Raw genomic sequence first — 26,740 nt, 5'->3', positions numbered from 1 at the left:
ATAACCAACATTTAATTTCAAATCAACATCATATTTATAAGATAAAAAAATGCTTAAGGAGTATTTTCCTAACATTTTATAGATTTGACACCCTATTTGTAACTTGTAAGTTCTATAAAATAAATCAAAAGTTAGTTATAATTGTTATTAAATCTATTGGCAAATCCTTGCGGTAATTTAATTATGTCAATTTTAAAATATAATATTTGACAGACAAATTCTGTGTTTAATTTTTATTAGTTATGAGTAAGTTCTTCTTACTATGTTAAAAATTACCACCTCTTCCATTTTAAGTTTTATTATAAAAGCTTCTGGCATTAGGATGTTTTTATAAAATAAATAAATAAATAATCGTAAGAACATCTTTATTTTGCAAACTCACAATGCAAAAAGATGATTGTTTTTGATAAAACATAAAAATAGTTTTAGATCTCTAGAATAAGATTTCCATGGAGAACGAGCAATTTGTCATTTCCACTTATCAGAGGCTTAATTGTGATAGCAGCAATTTGGGACTTATAGATGGCTTTCATTAGCAGTGGATAGCTGAAAAGATAATGTCGAATGTGGGAAGAAGATTCCCTGGGAGTCTCGGCCAAATTAGCTGGTGAACAGTGGGGCATTGCAATTCACAGAGCTACGAGATCGGGAGTGGGAATCGGAATCGGAATCGCTAAAGTCGCAGTCGCAGTCGCTCAAAATTCGGCATGCATTTGGTTTTGAAATTCGGTCTGTGGCTAACACAGATATACGGCGGCTCACAGATACTGACCTATACATAGACACCCCCAGTTTAGGCCCCCAAACCCCCGAACCGCTGATCCGCCGAACCGCCGAACCACCCAACCACCGATCCACCGAACCACCGAACCGCCGAACCTGAGCGGTCTTCGTATGCTCGGCGGCATTTGGACAATCAGTTGACGTTGAATGTTTCGTCTTGGCGGTCGCTTAATTTAATTCGCTGAACGCTGACAAACGATCCGAAATAATCATCGATCGCCGGAGTTACATCTTTCGATATTTGAATATTTTCAAAGCCTATCCCGCAAATAATCATTTTTTTCTGGTGTTCTTTGCATCCTATTGTTCTTGCTGAGAGTGTTGTTGTGTGAGATTATGTGCCAGAGAACTGAAAAATACTGAGCAACATAGAAAGTTGATTAGGATCAAGGATCCCTGACAGGATGTCTGTGGGTATATTGACCCTGCTGTTGGCCACCATCGCCTGTGGCCCTTTGGCCCTCGAGGGGGTGGTGCAGCCCACCTGCAATCTCAAGGACAATTGCAATCTGGGCGATAATCTCCTGGCCGCAGCGAGTTCCGCCTCCGATTCCGGCGATGTGTCGGCCGACAAGCTGGAGAGCAAAATCGCCTCGATCTTCGAGGATAAGGTTAACTATAGCCTCAAGCTGTTTCCCGACGATGCGACCACCACAATTCTGGAATATCAAACGGCCAATCTGAGCCAATTGCATACCACTCCGCCTGGTAATTACACGATACACCAGATGGAACGGGTTTCGATAACCGACGAGGAGGACGATCAGGTGGAGGAGGATGAAAGGGGTAAGTCAAGTGCCCGATCCATTACCGATCCATTATCGTCCGCACTTTCTCACGCCGCCCACATCGAGGCCTTGGGCATTACGCTCGATCGATCCACGATTTCTGCAATTGTAATGGGTCTTCCGATTTCGATTGACCCACAGACCCACAGTTGCTGATTGCATAAGAGGCGCGTGCGTCAAATAAAATCAATTGCTCGATTGCTGCGTTTTTGGCCAGGTCTTGATCACCCCATGACGCACTGTTTTGGCCACTTCCGGCTATTTGGAGAGCCCATCCCGAAAATCAGCTAAAATCTCCGCTTATCTAATCCCGTGTCTCGCCTTTTGTTACTCACTTATTCTTGTTAAAAGGTTCGGCCTTGTTGGACCTTTATTTTCTTTTCCGGTGCAAATATTTGCACTAAAAGTTAGGACCTCTCGGAATGATTAGGGGGGATTTCCAGACACTCGATATTCGCTGGTTCCTTGGAGCCGAAGTGGCCAAGTCAAGGCAATGTGCGAAGTCTCACGTAAACGAAACAATTTTTTCTTTGTATTTAATTGCATTTTGCTCTGCATAATGTGATAAGGTCGCGTCTCACGTAAGCTACACTCAGAAATTTGGAGGTTTTGCCCATATAATTGTTTCAACTGTTATCGCCTTAAATTACAGAAGTAATTATCTTAATTGCTAAGCAGCATCTTCACATAATTCAGTAGCTCAATTTCGTATTTATTTATCGTTACGTTATTTATTTTTCGCACTTGGTTAGATATTGTATTAAAGCGCATTTTGTCATACTTGTATTATCTCATCGATTTAATTTGTTTTCATTGCACAGTAATTCGTTTAGAATTCATTCCGAATATCGTACTGAATATAATATAGGTTTACTTTTTGGTGAAAATATAATGCTAAAGAAATAAACTCGACAAGGTCGGGTTTTTTAGCGTTCAAGTCGAATATCGTATTTTTATATCGTAACGAATTTCGTAAAATATTTATTATTGGTTCATCAAAATTAAAGTAATAAATTGTTTGTTTTAATTTCGGTAAGAGGATTGAATACCTTAGCGTCGATATAATAATCTGTAGGAAATATCGTAAAATACTTAGTCGAATAACTTACATAATTTATAAGTAAAGTTAAACTGATACCCCTGAGAAAATAAATTACAGTACTACGCTCGAATATCGTAAGCAATATCGTAACGAATATCGTAACCTCAGATTTGCACCCCCTATATCATCAAGTATCGCCACAATTTCCCAACGTAATGCCAACACACTTCCGCACAAGTACTCCAAAATGCCAGGGCGTAACGAATATCGTCTTAGCAGCGACAATTCTGAGTGTTATGTCCAATGAAGATGTTCCTCCCATTAAAATCGTAGTCGTACCTCCCCAAAAACGGCGCATAAAATAATAAAAATCCGAGGGCCCAGCCCAGTCGACGGCCCAGCTTAAGTGGTTTTTGGTTTCGGTTTCGATTTTTTGCTCACTTTGTGGCTGGTTTGTTTGTAATCGATCTTCGCGAGAGGTTGTCGCTGATTTGTTGCTGTTGTGCTTATTGTCGCGCCTGCGAGTGTGCATATGCCATATCGCGAACCCATCATCCAGCCATAAGTGCGCGACCACTTGACCAGGCCCCAAGTACCGTTAAAGGCCTGTCATAAAACGCAAAACATGTTACCCCCTATCCGCCCAAAAAAAAACACTTATCGCGAAAAGTCTTACCCAATGGCGATGGTGTTGGAAATGAAAATGAAAATGACAGCGATGATGAGTCGTTCACGAAAAGGTTAAGATATCTAACCCGTTAAGATAGCAAGAACTTCGAAACGGTGGCAAATTGCTCAGTTCAACAAGCTGTTTTTCCACCGGAGGTACGAAGTTAAACTGCCAATTGACTTGGTAAATATTGACTTTAAAGCCCAGTAAAGTTGAGTTGGGGTGCACCGAAAAAAGCTAATGGATTTAAGAACTACTTAAATAGAAAATATAAATTGATTTGAAGTTCAGTTTTATATTTTTAAGAAACTTTGAGGCTTGATAAGGTACAATCCTATCGTTATATAATATTATATTAATTTTGAATCAACATTAACTTAATAAAAATTAATTATCTAAAGCTTATTTTAAAGTAATTTTACCTTTATAGTGTAGCTAAAATATATTTAAAGTATATTTGTTTTAATATTTAAAACATTTATTTTCTGAATTCTTTACATTTAAGTATATTAAAAAGTCTTAAGACCAACGTGATTTTTAGAGTAATAGAATAACCACTTTTTCTTTTCATATTTCTTGTATCAAATTGTTATTATAAGAAAATAACCCATGCAATTTTCTCAGTGTAAGCTGGGCAAACAAACAAAACGGCGTTCAACAGGGGACGAAGTCGATCGTGATCGCATTGCAGTGGCTGGCAAAATGTTAGCGAGAACTAAGTGACAAGTGGTGATCGATTTGTTTCGATTGTTTTCAGCGGAGCTGCAAGCAAATAGATGGATTTTGCGAGATGGCCCGCCGCTAATTGGCAACATGAAATCGCTTTGGCAAACAAGCCCGGCCCATTGAGCACTATCAATCGAGATTGATGATCGTAAACAGATATGGGCTAATATATAGAGGTATACAAATCAAAGCCAAGCAGCCGCAAAACCCCCAAGTCATTAATGGCCCATTCACCGCCACAATTGGCCATTACAACCGATGCGATTCTGGTTGGCCGGTAAGAAAATGAAAAAAGAAAAACAAAACCAGATCCACTAACTAGAACGCTCTTGGGTAATTCGCAGCGCCAAGGATTGCGCAAGGATTTGCTGGCCAGGAATATTGGCCAACATTCGCGAGTCCAGCTGCCAGTTCGGTTATTTGGCTCTTGGCTTCTGGCCGACTCGATACTGCTCAGTTTTCAGTTTTCAGTTAGCAACTCGGCCAAGTGGGTCAGAGACGAATACGAAACGCACACTCAGCTGAGATAGACGGTTAATTAAGCCGCCAACTGGCAGCCAGTTGCCACTTGTTGGCCCGGTCCAAAGTGCGGTTCTTGTTTTACACATGGCACTAGCACATAACAAATTCTCTGCCCGCCATTTAGCATATCTTCGAGTTGGCATTTTCTCACTAGTGGTTTTACTTTTCATTTTGCTGGATAAACAGCAGATCGACTTCGGTTTTATTGTTCGGTATTTACGATCATGCGTTGGCCTGGGTTATAATTGGGTCTAGGGGTTCATAAAACCCGCCATTGCTTTTAATTTTATTGTCCCCAAAACTTTTTTATGGTTTGGTATTATATTGTATAATAGTTCGTTGGAGGCTTGGCTTTTGTACCATTAGGATCTTGCTGTTTACGATCTTGTAAAATAATATTTTTAGTATCTCTATTTAATTCGCTTTGTACCATTAGGATCTTGCTGTTTACGATCTTGTAAAATAATATTTTTAGTATACTGATTTACTGATTTTGAATGTAACTAGGGTATTTCAATGTTTAGTTTGAGTGATATAAGTTCGAATGGCAAGCCCATTCAACCAACCATATGTTTCCTAGAACATTAGAATTCACTCCCCGTGGTGGAAGCGTATCTCAAGGGAGTTACCAACGCTCACGACACTTACGAACTATCCTAAAGATCGGTTTTGTCATATCAATGCCTCAGAATCTTCATAATTTGCGATGCTAATGAGCTAAGGGAACCGAGTCGAGCCGGTTGTAAATGTTTCGCACGGCTGCCATTGTTGCCACATCTTCATGACGGGACTGACAATTGATCGGAGCGGGCGTAGAATTCTCCGCCATTCTTCCTCGTCTCCGTAGCGCTGGCAAGTTTTCCAAATTTAGTTCGGCCCAACCGTATAGATAGAATATGACGACAGGTGGCACTCGAAAGTCGGATCTCGTCGCACTCTGACGCATTTTAGCACTTTGGGGACTGCCCAGAGATCCCCCTTTCGAGCCCCTAAGCGAACCCCCTCTACGCCCCGAAAAGACGGATGCAGTCGGCGACTGATATATCGATGTTCGATGGCTGGTAGCCACGCGATCGGCATTCGAAATCAGAGCTGCCTAGCATAAAAAGTGGCCGACGACAGCCCCGCCATGATAATGAAAAATGTTAATCGGATCGGCGGACAATTTTGGCATGCTGATGACCACGGGACTTGGTACCAGACTTGGAAGTTCTCCCAGATCCAGGCGATGTTCATCCAATCCTATAGCTATTTTTTCTTGTTTTTGGCTAAATGGCGGCGCCTCATTATCCATCTTGGATCTGAATGAATGGCTGCTTGGCCGACTTCCTGTTTCCAACAGCCACGTGCCCAGGGGCCTGACCTTGTGCAATTTGGTGTCCACATGTGCATATTGTCTGCCTTAAGGGGCTTGAATGGCCCATTTTGATTAGATTATTAATCAGTATATAAAAAATAAACAGTGTTTCAACAGGTATTTTAAATATACCAAAAACAGTAAAACAATTTTTCTGTAAATGCTTTCAATTTTACTTCCAATTGAATCAGAATTCCACTAGAATAGTGTAATGACTGCATATCAATTTCGAAATAATTTAAAATATAAATAATGGTTAATAATTACCAATTACGTTTTCAAGCTTTATTAAACACATTACGGTTTCAGTTAATCAAAAAACCAAAACGAAATGCAAATCAATAAGCTATTATGGCATTACATCATGCATAGTTCCTTGCTGTGTAATTTTAACCGATTTATTAAAAGTCAAAAATTAGTCAAGCTAAATTTCAAATATCCTGTACTCATTTGGTATATGAATAATTTTAAAGTCGCATTCAACAAATTTCCGCTTAACAAAAAAAAACTATCCAAAATGTATAACGATGACTACTTATAGCAAATCACTTCTATACCGAGCAATTTGATGTTTCCGATACATTGTAATTTTGGTTACGATGGTTGTTCAAATTATAGCACAAAAGTAACTTAAGTGTTTTTTCGAGCCGTTAGAAAAGTATTTATATTTGATGATCACGGGCTAGAGTTTGCTTGTAAATATGAATAATAATTTTATGGCTTGGCTGACTTGCAACTACTATTGGCAAACTATTTGTGTTGCAGTGAATCACAGGTTATTTCAACAATGAGTGCTATTTATTGACGTAAAGTCGAACTTCCTTTATTTTAGTGGAACAATTTCATTTTATGTATAACAAGATAATGGGATAATTTAAACGGGGTCATTTGGTTAATGTTACAATCTAACATATTAAATGCATAAATGGCAAAGATATGATATGATCTGTGTGGGCGGTATTGTGTTAAATGAGTGGGTAGCAAAGTAGTTACTGCAGTTAACTATAATTTGCTTAACTGCCCATTTTAAATAATATCGGAAAATTCACTAAACAGAAAGTTTTTGTTTATTGAATTCAATCAAGACCAAGTAACTCTAAGACACTACAATACATAATTACTCACAATCAAATTGGATTGGAATTTTTTTTTAGTTTTATGGTTATAGGAAATAATAAAAAAAAGTGTTGCATTGTTTTCATATTTATAATTTTAATGAATACTATATTTATCTTTATTACGTAAACGTAACTAAATTTAAAATCTCTTTTTTTCCAGCCTACTTGTACAACATTGGAAAGCGTTTTCTGGCGATTACGCAACCATTCGATTCCGCCAGAAATCCGGATGCCTCGTCGCTATGTCGTCGGCAGATGCATCAGTTTCTGAACGCCTTGGACAACTTCGATCTGTGGGCTCTGAAGAGTGAGTATCTTAAAGCCAAGTAAACAAGCTTCTATCGAGAGGTGGTGGGGGCAACTGCAAGGTCGCCCCATGACAGCCAACAAATTGGCCAGTTCCAACAGAAGTCGGCTGGGGTTCTAGTTCTGCAAGTGGATGGTTAGGTGGATGGATGCCTTCTTGGCGGACCCATAGACCCATAGAACCAGTCGGGGGACGTTCGGCGAATTCTCGAATTCGAGTCATTGCCAACTGGCAGCAGGTGAAGCTGCAGTCGCCGTCGCAGTCGCCGCTGACTTCGACGTGACCGCCAGACGAGTCGACATGAATCGAAAGACCCCAAAGTCAAATGCATCAATTGATACAGATATCGGCAAGATAATAGTACATCCCGTATGCAAGAATATTACACATTTTTAGCATGCTTTTTTAAAAAAATTGTGTCACCACTTGAATACATTTGGTATACTTAAAGACAAAACTTTTTTATATAATTTAATTGGCTATTTAAAGAACTAGTTCTAAAAAAAAATAACTGATCGGACGTTTAACTTCTATGCTTTTTTCAAACAATTTTTTATAATAGTAATATATTCCTAATGCTATCGAATGTTCATTCATATACACATATAAAATGGAACATAATTTAATAATATAAAAACTAAAAAACGATATTTCCTTATATCAAAGGTATATTTAGTGATACATGATCTGATACCGATCGATATAATAAGAGATGTATATTTTTGATTTAACTCATAAATACATTTATATATATAAATCTCTTGTAAGCATTTTAAGAATCAATATATATTTAAGCTTAGTAGAGTTGATTTGTCCTTAAAATGGATCAATGAATAACTTCAAGGAAATCCAAATGCCTAGTACATTCTTGCTAGTTTATATAAATAAATAAGATATTATTAGCATACATATCTGTTTTACCTGCGAGTACCAAGTTCTTGTTTATCTGAGTGTAGTTGAAAATATTTTCGGAATATTTCGAATAGCTTAGGAAGTAAGTGACTCATAATATTGGCCGGCACTGTGCCTGCAGCTGTGTGTGATCTAAAGTGAAGGCCAATCGTCGAACTTTACCCACATTCACACCAATACTCACTCTCAGATAGCCGACCATGTGGCAATGCCAGTTGCATCTAGCGAATTTCCAGCCAAGAGCAGCAAAATTGCAAACATGAGCGAAAATAGCGATTGCAATTGCAACAGCGAACGCGAACTTGACACAAAAGACCGCAACGTCGGCGTCGGCAGAGGCTTAGAATCAGAACGAGAAACACTACGAGTTGCGATCACAGTCAAGGTCACCGCTGCCCACCGCCCACTGCCCCATACCCCCCAACCGTACACCCACCTTCAACCGGAGACCCGAAAGCGAAACGTGAATGGATCACACTTTCAGCTATTCGAGGAATCTCCGAATGAAAAGATAAAATGATACTCGAAGTCTAAGGTCGAAACATAAACATCTTTAAGATTATAATGGGTTGCGCATTTTGGTTTTTATACTAAGTATGTGTTAATCAATGCTTATATTTAAGATCTTATAAACAAAGTTTGAGAAATTAGATGATCACTATTATATTATAGTTGGTGATAATAAATGATGCTATAAATAAGCAATAGAAATTAGGTGATCCTTAGAACAAACCGAATTCTTAGTAACTAAAACCTTTTTAATATTCATGTATTTTATAGATAGTCTCTGCTATAAAGTTTGCCTCTTTTGGAAATTTCGGACCCTTTGATACATTTTTTCAATCTGTTTGGTACCAATCAGCGTTAGCAAGAAACTTATAAAAATATGCTAATTTATCTCAAGTTTATTGACATTGAATGGATGAAGAGAACAAGATTTTTTTTTTCTATTTTAACTGAAGAGCCAATGGCTGTGACTTACTTTAAACAACATTTTTGAAAAAAAAAATAGAATTTAAATTTGCATTTAAATCGATAATCGCTATTTTTAGAACCGAAACAGCAAAATCAATAATGCAAACTGGTTTTCGGCAGAGTTCTTATGCGACTTAGTCAATTTAAATTAAATTGATGGAGTAATTAAATATATTAGGGTCTCATGCCTCATATTACTACAAATACACTTTTTTTAATTTATTACCTTTTTTGTTTACGCTTATTTTATATTTTTTAAACAGTGCACGATGCCAGTGGCAAATTGAACTCGGGCATTTTGAACGGCAACATCAATCAACCCGGCGACTTCGATCAGTGCTTGGGAATTCAACAGCGGATGAAGGATCAGGATGTGGCCAAGGATCAGGACGAGGACTCCATTATCCGGGGCCAGTATTGCTTGGCCTACGCTCAGCCAGTTCTGCCGCACAATTCGAAGCGATTGCAGAGCTTCTTCAAGCTGATCCAATCACATGGGCCTTTCAAAAGCGAGTTCAACGACGTGAGTAACCAAATTTGAACTAAAATAAAAGATAATAAAGTTCCTTTGATGGAGCACGTGATCGGGATGGCAAGTCTGGCCAATGAATCACTGGGGCTCACTGAATTTAAAGTATTTCACGAAAAATATAGGGTTATAAAATAATAAAAAAATATATTTTCTAACTTGGTAACTTCTCATTCTTAACATTTTAAAATGAAAAAATACAAACAATTTAGATTCAAATTTTACCGTGTAGATTTGCCTCTATTAACTTAGTTCAAGCCGCAGCATTCCAAAAAATTTTTTTGTTTTTTTCATAATTTTTTGATGGTGTATGAGAAAGTTTTAATCTGGCCAAATAGATTGATTAACATTGGGCCGCTAAAACGTTCGACTTCGACATTGAACTTGACCAAAGACGAAAAGTGCCAACGGAAAGCAAAGCAAAATAATGAAACGCGATAGATGGCCGTAAAATGCAAATCACAAATCACAGCGCAGAAATCGAAGCTCTAAGCGGAGCTCGGCCAGTGAACCCAGACACCGGACAACCGGACGGACAGTATACGGATCTTTACACGAAGAAAAAAACATTTAAATATAAATTGTTTCTTGTGATTTATTCACATATGTCATTATCACTGTAGATGGCAATACAACTAGTGACCTGGGAAGTGTGCGAAGGCGACTTCTATATATCAAACAAGCACACCTTTTAACGAGGTAAAATAAATAGTGACGATCGCACCTTCAACGTACAAAAGTTCTGATGTTTACTTTTGTGCCGAAAAATGGTTTTACATGCGACAAAATAAATACACTATATACGAGTCAAGTGTATACAAATTTGCTTCTCCATATATTCGGGAATTCGGGCCCTCACCGGTCGGGTTTTTGGGGTGCAAGGAGTATCAACGAACGGATCTTTACACGAAGAAAAAAACATTTAAATATAAATTGTTTCTTGTGATTTATTCACATATGTCATTATCACTGTGGATGGCAATACAACTAGTGACCTGGGAAGTGTGCGAAGACGACTTCTATGTATCAAACAAGAACACCTTTTAACGAGGTAAACTAAATAGTGACGATCGCACCTTCAACGTACAAAAGTTCTGATGTTTACTTTTGTGCCGAAAAATGATTTTACATGCGACAAAATAAATACACTATATACGAGTCAAGTGTATACAAAATTGCTACTCCATATATTCGGGAATTCGGGCCCTCACCGGTCGGGTTTTGGGGTGCACGGAGTATCAACGAAGGCACTGCCGCAGTCTTTAAAAATCAACGTATCCAGAAAAAATATGACCAAGAATGAGCAAACTATAAAGGAAACCTTATTCTACACCTAAAACATGATATTTGTTAATACATTCCTCTTGTTATTTATTATCTAATCGAAAGTCAGTTCTGCCATATCATGGTTGTTACTAAACAAATATAGGTCACCTATATTTGTTCAGTATCAACCATGATATGACAGAACTGACTTTCGATTAGCCAATAAATAAAAAGAGATCTATATTAACAAATATTATAGTTTAGGTGTAGAATAAGTTTTCGTTCATAGTCTGCTCATTATTGGTAATTTTTTTAATACGTGGCTTTTTAAAGACCGGGGCAGTGCCATCGTTGCTACTCCTTGCAGTCCAAAGACTCCACCGGTGAGGGCCCAAATCCCTCGACCCAGCGTTAAACCTGCCGAAATACTTTCAATAACTCCTGGGATTGCCCGCAAAGACCTTTGAATAATGGGTATAGCCTATAGCCCATAATCAAAGGTCTTTCGCTGGCAGAACCAGGCGTTGAAGACTACATCTCTGAAGGTTAAACGATGGGTCCGGAGATCGGAGACCTCAACGAATGGATTTAAGGGTGTCTGGACTGCAAACAAAACGCAGAACGTGAGAGCCCGGAAGCGAAGATTCCATGGCTAACATCGAACTGGAGCTTGAGTTGTTAAGACCCGGGATTGGATGGCACTCCAATCCTCGAATTCGGTTGGGGCTGTTCAGGGTCCTTCAGGTCGGCCATCAAGACCACCTTACGGTGGCGCCAGGAGGGCAGCATTGGTGCCCGACTCGCACTCCTGCCTGGAGCTCCAGCGCCTGATGCCTCCTCATCAGCTCGTCGGTCCGCTCCAGCTGCGCCATCTCCAGATCCCCGACACCCAAGTTGGGAAGGTTCGCCAGTGTGACGAAGCGTTTGGCCTTCTCCAGTTTGTCCCTTGCCAGAGCTGACGCAAATCACTCTATAAATCTTTGACTTCACTTTCGGGTTTTAACTTACCGTAAGACAAGTCTAGGATAACGCCACATGCCTGCGGTTCTACCTCCAATCGAAGGTCCTTAAACGGATTGGCCACGAACTCCAGATCAGAACTGATGTCCAAGTCGTTAGTTTTCTTTTCCGTCGTCCAAGGGAATAATTTGCAAGTGATTTTAAATGACAGGTCGGTTTGCTAAGGCCAACTAGATTAGCTAAAATCAGGTTGCAGGTTTGTCGGCGGCAACTCTGGAATTATGGTATTTTTATAGAGATATGCCCAAGAAACTTTATTTAGTGGATATTTTAGAACAGTGTAGTAAAAGTAATTATAAGAAATGTCGTTTGATAAGTACTTCCAAGACGTTTACTCTCAAAGTATTAATTAAAATCAAATCGTATAGTATTACATTTTTAGTTATTTATACACCTATATTCCCTTAAATATAGGTTTACAGCAAAAGCTTTGGATGACACCATAATTGTTAAAAGCTGAGACTCTGATCAAAAGTTATACGTAAAACACAATTCTGGGGGACTTTTCAAAATAAAAACTTTATTTTGTTTGTCCCAAAACGTTTTAACGTCCTGGAAACAGTTAAATGGTGTGAAACAGTTTGATGTGATAAATTTTACCACCTCTTACCACCTTTGGAGAAACAAGCTGGTTTAGCGGGAAAACAGCTATAATCGCTAAATTTCGATAGGCCATATCTTAGGAACCACTAAAGCTATTACTTTTTCGTCACCCTACAATATAAAATACTCGTGTTGGTAGAAGCTTAAATATATTTATATATTTAGATTGTGATTCGTCACACAAGTAACTATCAGAAATTTTGTATGTTGAAGGTGCGATCGTCACTATTCTTTTACCACGTTGCTTTTGTTTAATTATCTGAATAACATGGCATTTATCAAAAACCATTAAAGAAGCAATAAGTTATTCGTTCCGTATTTAAGTTAAAGAATGCTCAACCATTTTTTGTTTGGCTTTGAAACGGTGTCTAAATACATTATACATTAATTAAATATTTCAACAAGTTATTTAATAATTCTTATTTACTTTTTTATATCATCGCATTTAATTCTGTTCATTGGTATGCCCAATCAGCAAGCCATTAATAAGGGTAATAATTGAAAGCCCCGTGTGAACATGGCACTTACGGTTAAAGCATCATTTACTTTAGAACAGATTAATCAATTGTAATTGTAAACTTAGCAAGCAAGCGAATAACCGGAACAAACGCGACCTGGCTTAATTGAATTGCCAGGAATCCCGTTCAACTAGTCATTGTTTACTGATGACCAGAGGTCACAGACCTCGTTGATTCACCATTCGATTAACCTGGCGGACGGGGGAGCTCTCCTGCGTCATTACCCGCTTATCGCTAACCGGCCGATCCGCTCTGATCTGTTTTATTTATATATATTTATTTATTATATATTTCGTAATTCCAGCCTGGTCACCGAGTGCCCCGCTACTCGCTGATCAACTGGGGCCTCTGCGTCCCCTCCGGCTGCTCAGCCCGGGATGTGGAGTACAGTGTGGCCGAGTTCCTGGCCAACCAGACCGCCGCCACGGGCATCACCTTCAATGTCCGCGTGGAGCCCCAGATGTGCCAGGTGCGGGACCAGCGGCCCTGGGACCGGAACACCACCTGGGCGGTGCGCTTCTTCCTCCTCGTGCTCTCCGTGGCGGTCCTGTCCACCATCTACGACCGATCCACCAAGTTGCAGCCCAAGCAGAGTGAGTCCTTAGATCTAAGATGACAGGGGATCATTATAATATATTACATACCTACATATTAGTGTATTATTTAATGGAGGAAGCAGATACAAAATCGAAACTAGCAGGTTATATATTTAGATTCTAATACATTCTTATGTGTATTGTTATGTTATGAATGATATATTTTCTGACGAGTAAGCTACAGTTGAATTTCCAAAAATCAAACATCAAAATATTTTTTTGTTTGATGTTTTTATGGGGTTTAAACGATAATCAATATTTAAATATTCCTAAAACCTACCTCAATTAATTAAAAACGACCCCGAAATTTCATTTATAATCATCAGCATGAATTCCTTTAATCGTTCAGCTCTTACGAACTTTAACCAAATACTACTGCAATTAACGTACCATAAAATTGGCAAAAGGCAAACTGATTTCTGTCATTTATTAAAACCTAAATAAACCTATACTTTATAGATAAATTCAACTTATAGAAGTCAAACCAAAATCGGAACACACATTTGAATAGACATACATATAGAGAAATTAGGAGTTATGTTCGAGCTATAAAAAATTTGAGTTATGGAAGTTTGAGCTACGGAATTTCGACTTTCGTGTAAAAAAGGAAGGCATTTAAAACTTCTTAAGCTATTTTTTTTCATTTTAGGATACTTTGAAGTTACCTTATCTTAAAACTGGTGGCTAATCCAAAAAAAATGGCTTTTGAAATCAGTTAAGAAATATTAATTAATGTGGGTTTAATTGGGCTTTATATTCAGACGCCTGGTTTACTGCCTTTTCGTTGGACAAGAACCTGCGCTGGCTGTTCAGCACGAGCAGTGCTCCCGGTGACATTGAGGCGGTCCATGGCATTCGTTTCCTGAACGCCATCATGCTGATCTTCTCGCACAAGTCGATGGCCATGTTCTTCAATCCGTACAACAACCGCACGGCCATGTCGGAAAGCCTGGGTCAGCCATGGACGGTGATTGGACGAGCTGCCTCCCTGTACACGGATCCCTTCCTGCTCTTCAGTGGAATGCTCACGGCCTACTCGCTATTCGGTCGCCTCATGAAGCAGCAACCCATCAGGCTGAAGAACGAGTACATTAGCAGGCTGATGAGGCAAGTATATATAATACTGTATGATATGATTATTTTTACGAACCCTATTTTACCCCCTTTAGGATTGTTCCGCCTCTGGCCGCCTTGATCCTCTTCTGCACCTATGTGCTACCCCTGTGGGGCAGTGGACCCCAGTGGAACCTGGTGGTGGGCCACCATGCGGACATCTGCAAGAAGAACTGGTGGCGCAACCTGCTCTTCATCCACAACTACTTCGGTTTCAGCGAGATGTGCCTGACACACACGCACCATCTGGGCATCGACACGGAACTCTTTGCGGTGGCTCCACTGCTCATCCTGGGACTCTGGCGGTGGCCCAGGCGGGGTCTCTTCACCCTCCTGCTCCTCTGCACGGTGGGAACAGCGGCTAGGTATTACACAACGATTGTCAACCAGCTGTCCAACTATATCTACTTTGGCACCAAGTAAGTTTGCAATAAGATAACGAGATAAGCTGGGTTCCACTTAATGATCAATTAGATTAGGCTAGCCCTTAAGATAATGGAATAACATTATATGTATACCATAGTTTCCACACATATGTACGTTTATGATTGTTTGAAACGCGAATTCTTTAGCACCGCATGGCTCAACGAGTTTTTCACATCCTTTAGTGTATAAACGCGAATTCTTTAGTACAAGAAGAGATATATAGAAGGGCTTCCAGTTCTACTGTTATTTTTTTATATGTAGGAGTTATGAGGTTCCTTAATCCAGAACACCCAATGGTTACCCATTAGGAGCCATATAGTTTAACAATGATTTCTTAAAAGGAAGGAATGTATTATATTTTCTGCACATTCGATTAGATACTTCAGCTAATCCCCTATTATTATCTCCCCAGTATTCAGCGCCTGTTCCGTACCGCCGACTACATGTACTCGTTCCCGCCCCACCGCTCCACGGTGTACATCATGGGCATCCTGCTGGGCTATGTGCTGCGCAAGTACCAGAACGCCAAGTTGAGCAGCCTGCAGCTGCGGCTGGGCTGGCTGGTGGCCACCGTCTGTGTCCTGGCCTCGCTCCTGGGACCCGCACCCATGGGGGACATCAACTACGTGTACAACTCCACTCATGCCGCCATATACGCCGCCTTTGCGCCTATCGCCTGGTGTCTGTTCTTCTCCTGGATCGTGTTTGTCTCCCATAATGGATATAGAAGTGGGTGCCTCAATTCCTTTGGTTTTTTGATCCCTTTGAACTAATATAATCCTCTCCAACCAGATAAACTGACGAAGCTGTTTGCCTGGCGCGGTTTCCAGGTGTCCACAAAGCTCTCGTACGCCATTTACCTGACGCAGTTCCCCGTGTTCTTCTTCAATGTCGGCCGAAGGCGTCACATTCACCACTACTACAACTTTGTTTCGATTATTGTGAGTGTTATATAGAACAGATTCCATTCAGAAACCATTGAAAATTATATTTTATACTCACCCCAGCTCGATACCAACGAATTCATTTCGATCTTCCTGGCCTCCGTGGCCCTGACGGTGCTCTTCGATGCGCCCTTCCAGAACCTGAAGAAGCTGCTCATCAAGCGACCCACTCCTGCGAAGGTGAAGAAGGATAGCCCGGCTTCTGGGACGGAAAGCCAGGATGCGACGACATTAGCCTCAAGGCCCAGCAGCACTGCCCTCCTCCAATCGCATCCACACTCCGATTAGTCTGGACACACTCTTTCTTAGCTATGTAACTTGTAAATGTCTTAGCATTTAGTGGCAATATTTTTAGTAACCCCAGCGAAAACCCCAAGATCCCCATATCCCAAGTTTCCCAACCAATCCGTCCATCCCGCACGAATCCCAAGAATTCCCGCCCTTAGTTTTAGTGGAACGCTTTATACATTGTAAATTGTACTATTAGTCAAATCGAGCGACAAATAAGAACCGAACCGTTTCGTAGTCATAAACCAATCAATCACTGCTTGATGTACGATATTATCTTGCTTGCTAAACCGGGCTTCGAGAGGAAGTCACCGCTGGACCCCCATATATCGAGATATTGGGACCCCAGACTGAGACTCTCGGAGCCCCTGTTTCTTAGAATACTTACGTTACCTTAAGCGAGGTCGAATGTCAGTTTTTTTTAATGGTAATTTAATAATAAACCATATATATATGTTACAAAACCTTTAATTTTGTTTATTTATAGTTTCCTCTAAGTATGCAATATTCAATTCAGAACATACAGCCGAAGAACCTCTGGGAGCTGTAAACAAAAGCCAGTTAAAGTTTGGGAAGCTCAAGTTGGTTATATCTTAAAATTGTTACCGATTTACAGGTAGTACTGGAAGAAAATTGCCAAGATCAATTTTTTTTAGAACTGCAAGACCATAAATTCCGCAAGAGCTTGTAGTTCTTATTTAGACCTGCGTATTATTTTGGGTGTCAAAAAAATAACCAACAATCTTCAAGTGCTTTTTACACAATGTAATAGAAACCAAGATCTATGAATGCCAATGAAAGTTATCTGGATTTTGGCACAATTAAGCCATTATTATCTGTTGAACATTATTGAATCGGTCCTGAACATACTAGTTATTCAGGTACGCATCCAAAAATGCTCAAAAACAATTTCCTATAACAAGCTTTTATGAAATGTTATATTATTTTTGATTGTTGGTTATGGTGACATTTATTGTTTGAAATCGGTTCGAAGCAAATGGATTAGCAAAAGGTATAGATATCGTAAAATTTATGGGAACGACTATGGAAGTAGCTATACCTTCTAATTTTCAATATTTATATTTGTAAGTCGTAAAGCTCAATTTAATATTAGGAAAATAAATCCGTAAATGATATCCATTGAACTTGGATTTCTGGTATTGCAAAAACTACTTGCTACACTCCTAAATGATTTCATATACTTTATTTATTATTCGGGGTAATTTTCTATTGGATTCGTCTTTGGTTTATTTTGAGAATGGCAGTCAATTATTATCTACAAGCCTAAATAGACAAGTTAGCTTCTGTAAGCAGACCCTAAATGGACTATAATATAATGCTGTTGGTTGAAATGGAACACAAGCACATTTTCTATCTAACCACCAACTTTCTCCCTAATGTTATAATGGATACCTAGTTATAACATTTTACGATTAAACACAATGTATCAGTTTTTAGTAATCAGAACCTGAACTTTAAGAACAAAAAAGATTTAGCTGTTTTGATATTATCAGAAATATAATTGTTGAACGAGGTTAATGAATCAACTTTTACATTTGAATTAGTAATAAATATGAGTTTCAGCATCTTGTTTTGGCGAAAAGGGTTTTATATAGTTTTAAAAAGTGATTATAATTATTAAAAAATTAATTTTCCACTATATTGTTGCTATGCAAAAACACAAAAGGACATGTGCACGCTTTTTGTTTGGTTAGTACCTACAGCTTTAGGTTCCAATTATAAATCACTAATACGTTGTCAGTAAGGGGGGTCAATCCTTCTAGGAATTTACTATTAGCAAATGCTAACGATTTGTGTGAAAACCACGAGGAATTTGCGGCCTACATGGGGTTAAGCAGTTGGTATAAGCATTTTGGCGGTTTCCCCGCTTGCTTCGGGGTATTTTTCAGTCACATTAAAAAATAGCTGTTACCGTTTCACTTTTCTTGCACAAACATTAAAAAAATAGTCACCAGATTCACTTAATAAAAAAAAACGTTCATTTATTAGCGCTCGAGCGATTTATTAGCCTTTTTGGGGGCCGTAATTTGTGGATTTTAGATGGTGTTTTCACGAAGATCGGCTGGAGGCGCTGTCGTTCTGTTAATAGGCGGCAGGCTGGCTATCTATCTACATATCTTGGGGGATACATATAGAGTAGATGGGTCCTACTTGGTGGACTGAGCGGCCTTCTTGGGCTTGGCCTGGGTGCCCTCGCGGAATCCGTTGCGGAAACGGCGGCGCACGACCTTCAGGTGCTGCATGCGACCGGTTCCGGTGGTCTTCCTCCTCTTGGCCTTCACCGACCAGTTGTCTATCGTACAAAGAGTTGGGTTATTATCAGGTAACCATATAGATATAGGTATTAACTTACAGGAACGCAACTTGGCGGCTGGGTAGCCGCACTGGGCGCAAGTCGACTTTTGGATGTGGTAGGAGGAGCGTCCACAACGACGGCACAAGGTGTGCGTCTTGTTGTGGCGTTTACCAAAGCTGGAGGTACCCTTCGTCTGTTGGATGGGAGAACACAAAAAACATTAGTTTCCACAAATGTACCAGCACAAACAAAAAAAAATAAAACAAAATAAATTCGCCACTGAATTTCCCGCTTTTGCGGTGCCGCCGGGTTGAAGACTCCGCGAAATTCGCATTCTTCAACTCGCGCTCCGAATTAACATATCGTTTTCTTCACAAAATCACTGGGGATGGCTCGGAAATTCGGCGATTTTATTTCGGTTTAACGTGGATCTTTTACGCACCATCTTGTGTGGCGAACGGTTGAACAAGAAAGAGCGAAAGAGAAGTTGACAGCCGCTGTCACAATATGGCGTGGCGGCAGGGTTGCATGTGACAGCTGCGCGTAACAGCACGCTGTTGTGGGTTGCGCCTAACAGCACACTTTTCGATTGTGCTCCGACGATTAAATATTCAATTATTTTTAAAATACCTATGAATATTTATTATTATAAATGTAATAACGGCTTTGAATCTTTTGAAACATATTGTGTTTCCCTTGAATATATATGCCTCCACTTAATACACATCAATGTACGAACGCATTTAACTCTACAGGTCTGTTTAGATTTTCACTCTTGAATGTTTTACGCAAATTCAATTTAAACTTATGTTTATGCTTAGTAGGCTTATAAGTATTTTTCTTAAAAAATATTCTGGTTGTTCCCTTAACTTTTGAATAGCTATATTGTTAAAAAGTAAACCGAAAATGATCAATAGTGTTTATTTTTCGATTAGCTGTGGTTAGTTGTCAAATTTTTCAAAAGTAAAAACATGATATATTTCCTTTTTAAGTTTCAGTTAATGTATATTATTATATTTAAGGTAAATATAATTGGAAATATACTTTTTATTTTGATTTCGAAGTATTTAATGCCCACTTAAATGTTACAGAGTTGTAATGACTTTTCAATGAAAAAGCTGACTGATCTGGATGTCTGAAATTTCAATAAATGGAGTTTTCGTAAAACAGCTGACCGAAATTCAACAGGTCCACAGTTTAGGACTACAACATTTCATAAATAATCGTATTTATAAACATATTGGCCAAAAGTGTTCTCATTGATGAGTAATTAAATAAATAACATCACAAATTTTAATAAATTCAATATCTAAAAATACCACTTATGGTATTTTCTTTTAACAGAAGGCTTGCGCTTAACAGCACAGTTTCTACTATCGACTATTCGATAGACTCGATAGTTCGTAGTAACATTAGGGGCATTCATGAAACACTCCTCACTAGCACCGTGGTTCCGTTAGCACTTAACAGCTGTCAAAAAGTTAAGTTGGTTGCTGTTAATATCCGACAACAGATGGCGCCAAACGTTAGCCCGCCAATTTTGAATTTAAATTTAATTTAAGTTGATAAGTACGTAAGTTATTTTGTACAACTTTTTATTTACTCATTATCTTGGAAATAATGAAAGATACCAAGATCTTTTAATTAATTCCCCTTTCCCGAAAGTAAAACAAGCACCCGCTGGTTTAGTAAAAATATTCATTGTTTTATTTATGAAATAAATTATTATTATTTACATTGGAAATAATGCACGAAATTCAAATAATATTGCATACTAGGCGGTATTTTAGCACTGGACCGCTCGACGATACACACTCGAAAACAAAATCTACAAATTACAAGACTCTAGAAATACAAATACAGGGCGATACACGTACATATAATGGGTAGGTAAAAAAAATAATGGAATGGTGCAGCTTGGTGCGGGATAAAATTATATAATCATTCGATTCTGTGCTGATTTTTTATACAGTAAGTTCTGTGGCACGCGTACTACGATATTATTTGCTGCTGTTTTCTTTCTTTTTCGACATCTGAAGTGTGTGTGTGATTTTTGGATACTTCTTGAGGAATGGATGGAAAGTTCTATCTAGTGTAAGTGTTTACGTAACTAATTTGCGACTATGAGCAAGTCGATTTGGCTTGAGACCTCAAACGAAACCAAGTTGCACATAATTTGGCTGCAGCTGTGTGATCTGCTTGCTGGGTGAAAGTTGGGATGGGTGAGTTCGCCTCGGGGCGAAGGGAAAGGTGAGGGGGGGCCTGATAGGGATGTGGGTGCTGGTGCCTTGCAACTAATTACTACGCCTCGCCTTTCTGCCCTGTTCATGCCTTTACATACAACTAATTCATAGAGAAAATTTAACTAAGAACCTTACGAAAGCTTTGCGAATAAATTATACGAGTTCGGACCAAAATCTTAGCACGAGTGCACATATACTTATAAAGGGGGCTTCCCCGGAGCCCTGGAGCTTTAAGAACCGTGAAATATTTGAAGAATAATCTTGGGTGTTTTAAATAAACCAAACTGATTTTGTGAGATTTTGGAAGTGATATCAAACCAGATAAGTTGCGGTTCCTAAATCTCTAGAGCTCCCAGTATTTCGCCCCGAATAATCATCGCATACGAGTATATAGCTAAGTATTGACTTGCAAGTTAAAGGATCTCTTGCGCTGCTTGTTTAACATCTTGTTTTTCACTATGAACAGAAAAGTCTCCTCCAGATTTGCCGAACCCTTTTCTCGATCTCCCCACCGGACGATCAACTTACATAACTAAAGCGCGAAAAAAAACTGTTGCTAAAATTAAACAAAAAACGTTTCGTTGTTGCGCTCGCTTTGCAGCAATCAGATGTTCGAATCTGAACCTGAAACCAGACCCAAATTCGAATCCGATTTCTACGCCGACTGCTGGCCTCGACTGTCGTTTGGCTACTGCCGCTCCACATTGATGGTGATGACCATGGTTGGTCAATAGTGGCCGCCACCACCGCCTCCTCCGCCACCGCCACTATGCCGGTGGTGCTCGCGTCTGCCGGAGGATTGGTCCCTGTCGCGGTAGTCGCCGTTGCGGGAGCTGCTCTTGTGGTGGTGGTGGTGGTGGCGCTTCTTCTCGCCCTTCAGGCACACATCGGACACCACCGAGGACACCACCATTTCGGAGTCATCCCGCATGCCGTAGTTGTCCCTGCCGCATCTGCTTGGGGGGGATAGAGATAAAGGGTTAGAAATGGGTTCTACTCGGCATGTCACAATATCAGTTAGTTATCAGAAATACGGAACCTTAAAATCTCTAGTAAATTTATTCGCGAATTCTTCAGGAATTTCATTTTTTGATGAATGAACTAGAGAATTTACTTGTGAATTTATTAGAAAATTCCTCGCAAAAATATCAGAAATACGGAACTTTAAAGTCTCTAGTAAATTTATTCGCGAATTCTTCAGGAATTTCATTTTTTGATGAATGAACTAGAGAATTTACTTGTGAATTTATTAGAAAATTCCTCGCAAAAATATCAGAAATACGGAACTTTAAAGTCTCTAGTAAATTTACTCGCGAATTCTTCAGGAATTTCATTTTTTGATGAATGAACTAGAGAATTTACTTGTGAATTTATTAGAAAATTCCTCGCAAAAATTTCAGAAATACGGAACTTTAAAGTCTCTAGTAAATTTATTCGCGAATTCTTCAGGAATTTCATTTTTTGATGAATGAACTAGAGAATTTACTTGTGAATTTATTAGAAAATTCCTCGCAAAAATATCAGAAATACGGAACTTTAAAATCTCTAGTAAATTTATTCGCGAATTCTTCAGGAATTTCATTTTTTGATGAATTTTTGATGAATTTATGAGTAAAAGTGGAAAGTTTCTTATAAAGTATACGAAATTAGAGAATTGACTAGTGAATTGGTTACTAAATTCCTCTGAAAAATATCAGAAATACAGAATTTTCAAATCTCTAGCAAATTTATTCGCAAATTCTTTAGAAAATTAATTTTTTAATAAAGTTTTGATGAACTTATGAGTAAAACTAGACAGTTTCTTATAAAGTATACAAAATTTGAGAATTCACTAGTGAATTGGTTACTAAATTCCTCTTAAAATTTTTTAGAAATGTTTCAATTTTGGGTTTTTGAGACTTATTTCTGCAAGTAAAAATATTTTGTACTTAAAATTGCAAAAGCTTAATGTTTAGAAATGTCAAACAAATCTCTAGTGATTTGAATATTATATATTTACGAGATCATAGACCAGTAGAGATTTCTGAACCTTTGGTTTATAATCTTACCTATCAAGATTTTCGCGGGAGCGCTGCATATTATCGCGCAGATTGTCACGGGAACGGGTCATGCTCGGCGGATCGAGGGTCTCCTTGCGGCGCAGAGCGTTGTGTGAGCTGTTCTTCGAGGCGGACTCGTGCAGGTTCTCCCAGGCTTGGCGGTAGTACCTACGGAATAGATAATATAATATTTAGAAGGATCTAAAAAAATTGCTTCTAAAAAATTTAGAAATTTTAAGATGGTAATTCATATTCCAAAGAGCCTTTTGTCTACAGACTGAAAAATTTTACACTCAATTCACAGATGATACTTTCCATTTTCCAAATATTTTAAGTTTTATAAATATTTAAGTCCTAAAAAAAATGTTCTTCAACTCAATTAAGATATTTTAAGATATTAACTAAAGTTTAAAAGACCAGTTTTTTATAAAATCTTTTAAAAAATGTTACATTTAACTCAGCTTTATACTACAAATAAGTCTGGTTCGCTAACTTTAAGTTCTTCAAACATAGTTCCCGAAATCCAAAGAGTTACGAGTTCTGGACCCACCTGTTGAGTCCATTGCGGGATCCGGAGGTGGAGCTATCGAAGCTGGCCACCGTATTGCAGTCGGGCGAGGCGCGATGGCGATAGTGTTGCGTGGTTCGATTTCTGGGGATTGGATAGATATAATACCCATTAGTTGAAACTTTTTTACTTTCTAGTGATAATTGCTGAATGCCAGGACGAAAAAGTGTTGGGTTAGTTACAAGTTCAGGCAAAAAAAAACTAGGGTTAAACACGGAGAACTACGCACACAGAGACAGAGACAGATAGAGATGCATGGAGAGAGACAGATAGAGGGGTGGCGAAAGAGACAGGCAGACAAAAAAAGACAGAGACAGAGACAGCGATCCAGGCGTGCAGTGTGTGTGCGTGTGCGTGTGTGTGAGTGAAAGAGAGTCCCGATTTTGTGTGGGCTTGTGGGTGGGTGATAGATGCTTTGATTGACTGATTGACTGATTGATTGATTGATTGACTGATTGATGGAGGTGCAACAGCAAGGAGTAGGATTATCGCCTCACAGCCCACATCAGCATTCGCAGCTTTTGGCAGCTTTCAGTTTGTATTTGTTTTGTTTTTGGTGTTTCAGTGTGGCTTGTTTGATTGACTGACTGATTGATTGTTGTTTCGTGTGGTGTTGTTCTTGTTGTTGTTGTTGGTTGATTGATATATATGCTGCTTACATTTGTGCATATGGCCGCTTTGAATGTTCTGTTTGAATGATTGTTTTTGTCTTGCATCTTTGGCACGTTTTTAATGTTTAGTGGTTCCAGGTAGTAGCAGGTCTCTTTGGCTTGGTATTTCTTTAATCGGTTTTGTATCGGGTTCTCTGGGATCTGCTGGGACTGTTTCACATATGGGAGCTGCTAAAGAGTCCGGCCCGGGCGCGATAGCCACGGCCATAGCTGCTGAACTCCCGGCGACCCAGCTTCTGATCGTCGAAGGGCAGGGCCAGGACGCTGTACCACAGGGATGGGACCGGTACCAAATCCCCAGCACCACTCGACCCTATGCTGCCATAGTGGGCACCACCACCACCACTAACACCACCCGTTAGTTGGGCGGTGGATGCGAAGCTGGTGGCACTGGTGGCCGTCGCCGTGGCATAGCTGGGCAGTCTACTGGGCCGCGGTATTCCCATTCCCGTTCCCGTTCCCGATCTCGATCGCGATGTTGATCTTGAACCCGATCCCGTAAGCCCAAACCCGAACCCAAGACCCGCAACCTTTCCGATTCCGATTCCGATTCCCTGGGCTTTCTTCGTTTGCGGTTGGTACTTCTGTTGGTGGTGCTGTTGCTGTTGCTGCTGCTGTTGGTGGTGCTTCTTCGGCTGCTGCTGCTGCTGCTGTTGTTGGTACTTCTGGTGGTGCTGCTGGTGGAACTGCTGGAACTGGTGGATCTGCTGGTGGTGGTGATGATGAGCATGATGATGTTGGTAAGCGGTTAAGTGTTTGGCTAGGTGCCGCCGTTGGCTGTTCGGGGTGCTGACGAATTTGCGAAGGTTTGCCAAAAGACAGAGAGTGGGAGAAGCAAAAACGAAAAAAGAGAGTTGTACAACGAGAAAGAGAAAGCGTTCGATGTTCAGGTGTGTGCGTGTGTGCGTATGTGTGATGTGTCTGTGTGCGTAGGAGACTCTCTTTTTTGCAGGCTAAACGGTGAGTGTGAGTGTTTGTGTTTTCACAGAGAGAGAAAAGATGATGGGGGTTTACTGAAATCAAAACAAAAACCCTCCAAAGTTGGAAACTTGGCCAAGAAAGAGAGGGCGATACATGGGGCTAGGGGGGGCAGAACGAGACGGAGACAGCGTGTGTGAGCTAGAGGGGGAGAGAGAGCGAGCGAGAGAGAGACAGAGGGGTGGCTGGGAGGTGGTGACCCCGACAACGATCGACTTTTCTTCACACAGAACAAAAATATGGATATGAAATCACGGTCAATCTGATCCTTTTACAAATTTATGTAACACTTTTAACCTAAATGTGCTACTCCATACTTTCTACTACATTTTCTTAATAACATGAATACATTTATAAGATATTACGAACTACTTACTACTTACTATTGGGTTAAATATCAAAAATACTTTGTTGCATACTTTTAGACAGCTTCATGGGAGATTTCATAATTAAAGTGATTTCTTGAAGGAGTACTCATATTTACCCATTAATATACTCAAAAATACGGATATTTACGGAATAGTTATCAATAGGTCTAATACCAAAATTTTTTAACACAAATTGATAATTGATAACTCAGTTGAAATAAATAATTAAATATGTGTAAAAACGGCTATTTTAAAAATCTCGAAAAAAATACTATGATCAAAGCTAAGCCCTCAACGATATAGAAAAGGAATACATCTGTAATGAAGGCCGACCTATTAGTTTTAAGGTGAGTGTATTAACCATATCAATAAAACGGAATAATAATTGGCAACCAGAATCACAACGATCGAAAAAATATATAATTATTATGGATCTGGGGTAAAGACCAAATTGACCTCGAACATATCGGACTGATCACTGATCACTGATCACTCGCCGGCTGGCGGACTCACCTTCGCACGAGGATCACGATCGTGGTGATGACGGCGGCCAGGAAGACGAAGCCACCAAAAGCGCCCAGAGCCACGATGGCGCCCAGATTGAGTTTGGCCTCCTTGGTCTCCTTGCGGTCGGGATTGTCGACGGCGAAGGGCACGTTGACGTTGGGCGACTGGTTCTGCTGGATGTTGACGCTGTCGGGTATCTCGTTATCCTGCGGATGCGAGTTGGCGATGATCTGCTGTGTGTTCCGTGTGGTGGTCTCCACCGCTCCGCCGTTGGGGGCGCCACTTGGACGAGAGCTGCGCGGCGGGTTGGGTGCATAGGTGGATGGGGGCTGGGGTGGCACCTGGTGGGTGGTGGGTGGCAGGGCCGCCGGCGTGCTGCTGGGCTTCTTCGGGATGAGCACCGGGCGGACGGTGCGGCGGGGCGGGAACTCCTCGCGAACGGTTCCGGGCACTGGCGGCACATTGATTTCTTCCTCGGATTCAGCTAAAGGAAAGAAATCAGATTTAACATTTACATTTTAAGGTCTCAAAAAGGTACCAAAAGGA

General features: G+C 39.9%; 4 protein-coding genes across 5 annotated transcripts in view; 1 reads left to right on the top strand and 3 right to left on the bottom strand.

Moving 5' to 3' along the window:
* The first annotated feature begins 931 nt into the window (after positions 1 to 931).
* LOC119556468 lies at positions 932 to 16,756 on the top strand. Its single transcript, XM_037868716.1, has 9 exons — positions 932 to 1,569; positions 7,167 to 7,313; positions 9,464 to 9,723; positions 13,441 to 13,729; positions 14,494 to 14,839; positions 14,902 to 15,264; positions 15,684 to 16,000; positions 16,064 to 16,212; positions 16,279 to 16,756. The coding sequence occupies exons 1-9, from the start codon at positions 1,188 to 1,190 to the stop codon at positions 16,501 to 16,503; spliced, it is 2,478 nt and encodes an 825-aa protein (XP_037724644.1). The 5' UTR covers positions 932 to 1,187; the 3' UTR covers positions 16,504 to 16,756.
* Positions 11,292 to 12,276, bottom strand: LOC119556469. The gene is made up of 2 exons (XM_037868717.1): positions 12,004 to 12,276; positions 11,292 to 11,950 (listed from the first exon to the last, which is right to left on the bottom strand). Exons 1-2 carry the CDS (start codon positions 12,030 to 12,032, stop codon positions 11,674 to 11,676), a joined length of 306 nt encoding a protein of 101 aa, XP_037724645.1. The 5' UTR covers positions 12,033 to 12,276; the 3' UTR covers positions 11,292 to 11,673.
* A 1,729-nt stretch (positions 16,757 to 18,485) lies between the features above and the next one.
* LOC119556470 (probable 60S ribosomal protein L37-A) lies at positions 18,486 to 19,356 on the bottom strand. Its single transcript, XM_037868718.1, has 3 exons — positions 19,263 to 19,356; positions 18,878 to 19,013; positions 18,486 to 18,817 (listed from the first exon to the last, which is right to left on the bottom strand). The coding sequence occupies exons 1-3, from the start codon at positions 19,263 to 19,265 to the stop codon at positions 18,672 to 18,674; spliced, it is 285 nt and encodes a 94-aa protein (XP_037724646.1). The 5' UTR covers positions 19,266 to 19,356; the 3' UTR covers positions 18,486 to 18,671.
* Positions 19,357 to 20,540: 1,184 nt separating this feature from the next.
* The window catches only part of LOC119557131, a 29,801-nt gene continuing 23,601 nt past the window's right edge, over positions 20,541 to 26,740 (bottom strand). The window contains exons 7-10 of one of the 2 annotated variants that reach the window (XM_037869715.1): positions 26,201 to 26,678; positions 23,653 to 23,754; positions 23,112 to 23,270; positions 20,541 to 22,019 (exon numbers count right to left, since the gene is read on the bottom strand). In XM_037869715.1, the coding sequence (XP_037725643.1) occupies positions 21,791 to 22,019; positions 23,112 to 23,270; positions 23,653 to 23,754; positions 26,201 to 26,678 (968 nt within the window). In that variant the 3' untranslated portion in view covers positions 20,541 to 21,790. The remainder of the gene's footprint in view (positions 22,020 to 23,111; positions 23,271 to 23,652; positions 23,755 to 26,200; positions 26,679 to 26,740) is intronic. The other variant, XM_037869716.1, reaches the window with a different exon arrangement.

Source organism: Drosophila subpulchrella, chromosome X (genome assembly GCF_014743375.2).
Source record: "Drosophila subpulchrella strain 33 F10 #4 breed RU33 chromosome X, RU_Dsub_v1.1 Primary Assembly, whole genome shotgun sequence".
NCBI classification, from domain to species: domain Eukaryota; kingdom Metazoa; phylum Arthropoda; class Insecta; order Diptera; family Drosophilidae; genus Drosophila; species Drosophila subpulchrella.
The sequence above is the reverse complement of the archived record's forward strand: the minus strand, read 5'-3'. Positions and strand labels throughout refer to the sequence as shown.

Excerpts from the sequence above, each read along its gene's own strand:
- LOC119556468 (XM_037868716.1), top strand. The coding sequence starts at position 1,188 with ATGTCTGTGGGTATATTGACCCTGCTGTTGGCCACCATCGCCTGTGGC. Across the intron at positions 9,724-13,440 it reads TCAAAAGCGAGTTCAACGAC|CCTGGTCACCGAGTGCCCCG; the intron begins GTGAGTAACCAA and ends TCGTAATTCCAG. Across the intron at positions 14,840-14,901 it reads TACATTAGCAGGCTGATGAG|GATTGTTCCGCCTCTGGCCG; the intron begins GCAAGTATATAT and ends TACCCCCTTTAG.
- LOC119556469 (XM_037868717.1), bottom strand. The coding sequence starts at position 12,032 with ATGTGGCGTTATCCTAGACTTGTCTTACG. Across the intron at positions 11,951-12,003 it reads TATCCTAGACTTGTCTTACG|CTCTGGCAAGGGACAAACTG; the intron begins GTAAGTTAAAAC and ends GATTTGCGTCAG.
- LOC119556470 (XM_037868718.1), bottom strand. Across the intron at positions 18,818-18,877 it reads AGCCGCCAAGTTGCGTTCCT|ACAACTGGTCGGTGAAGGCC; the intron begins GTAAGTTAATAC and ends TTTGTACGATAG.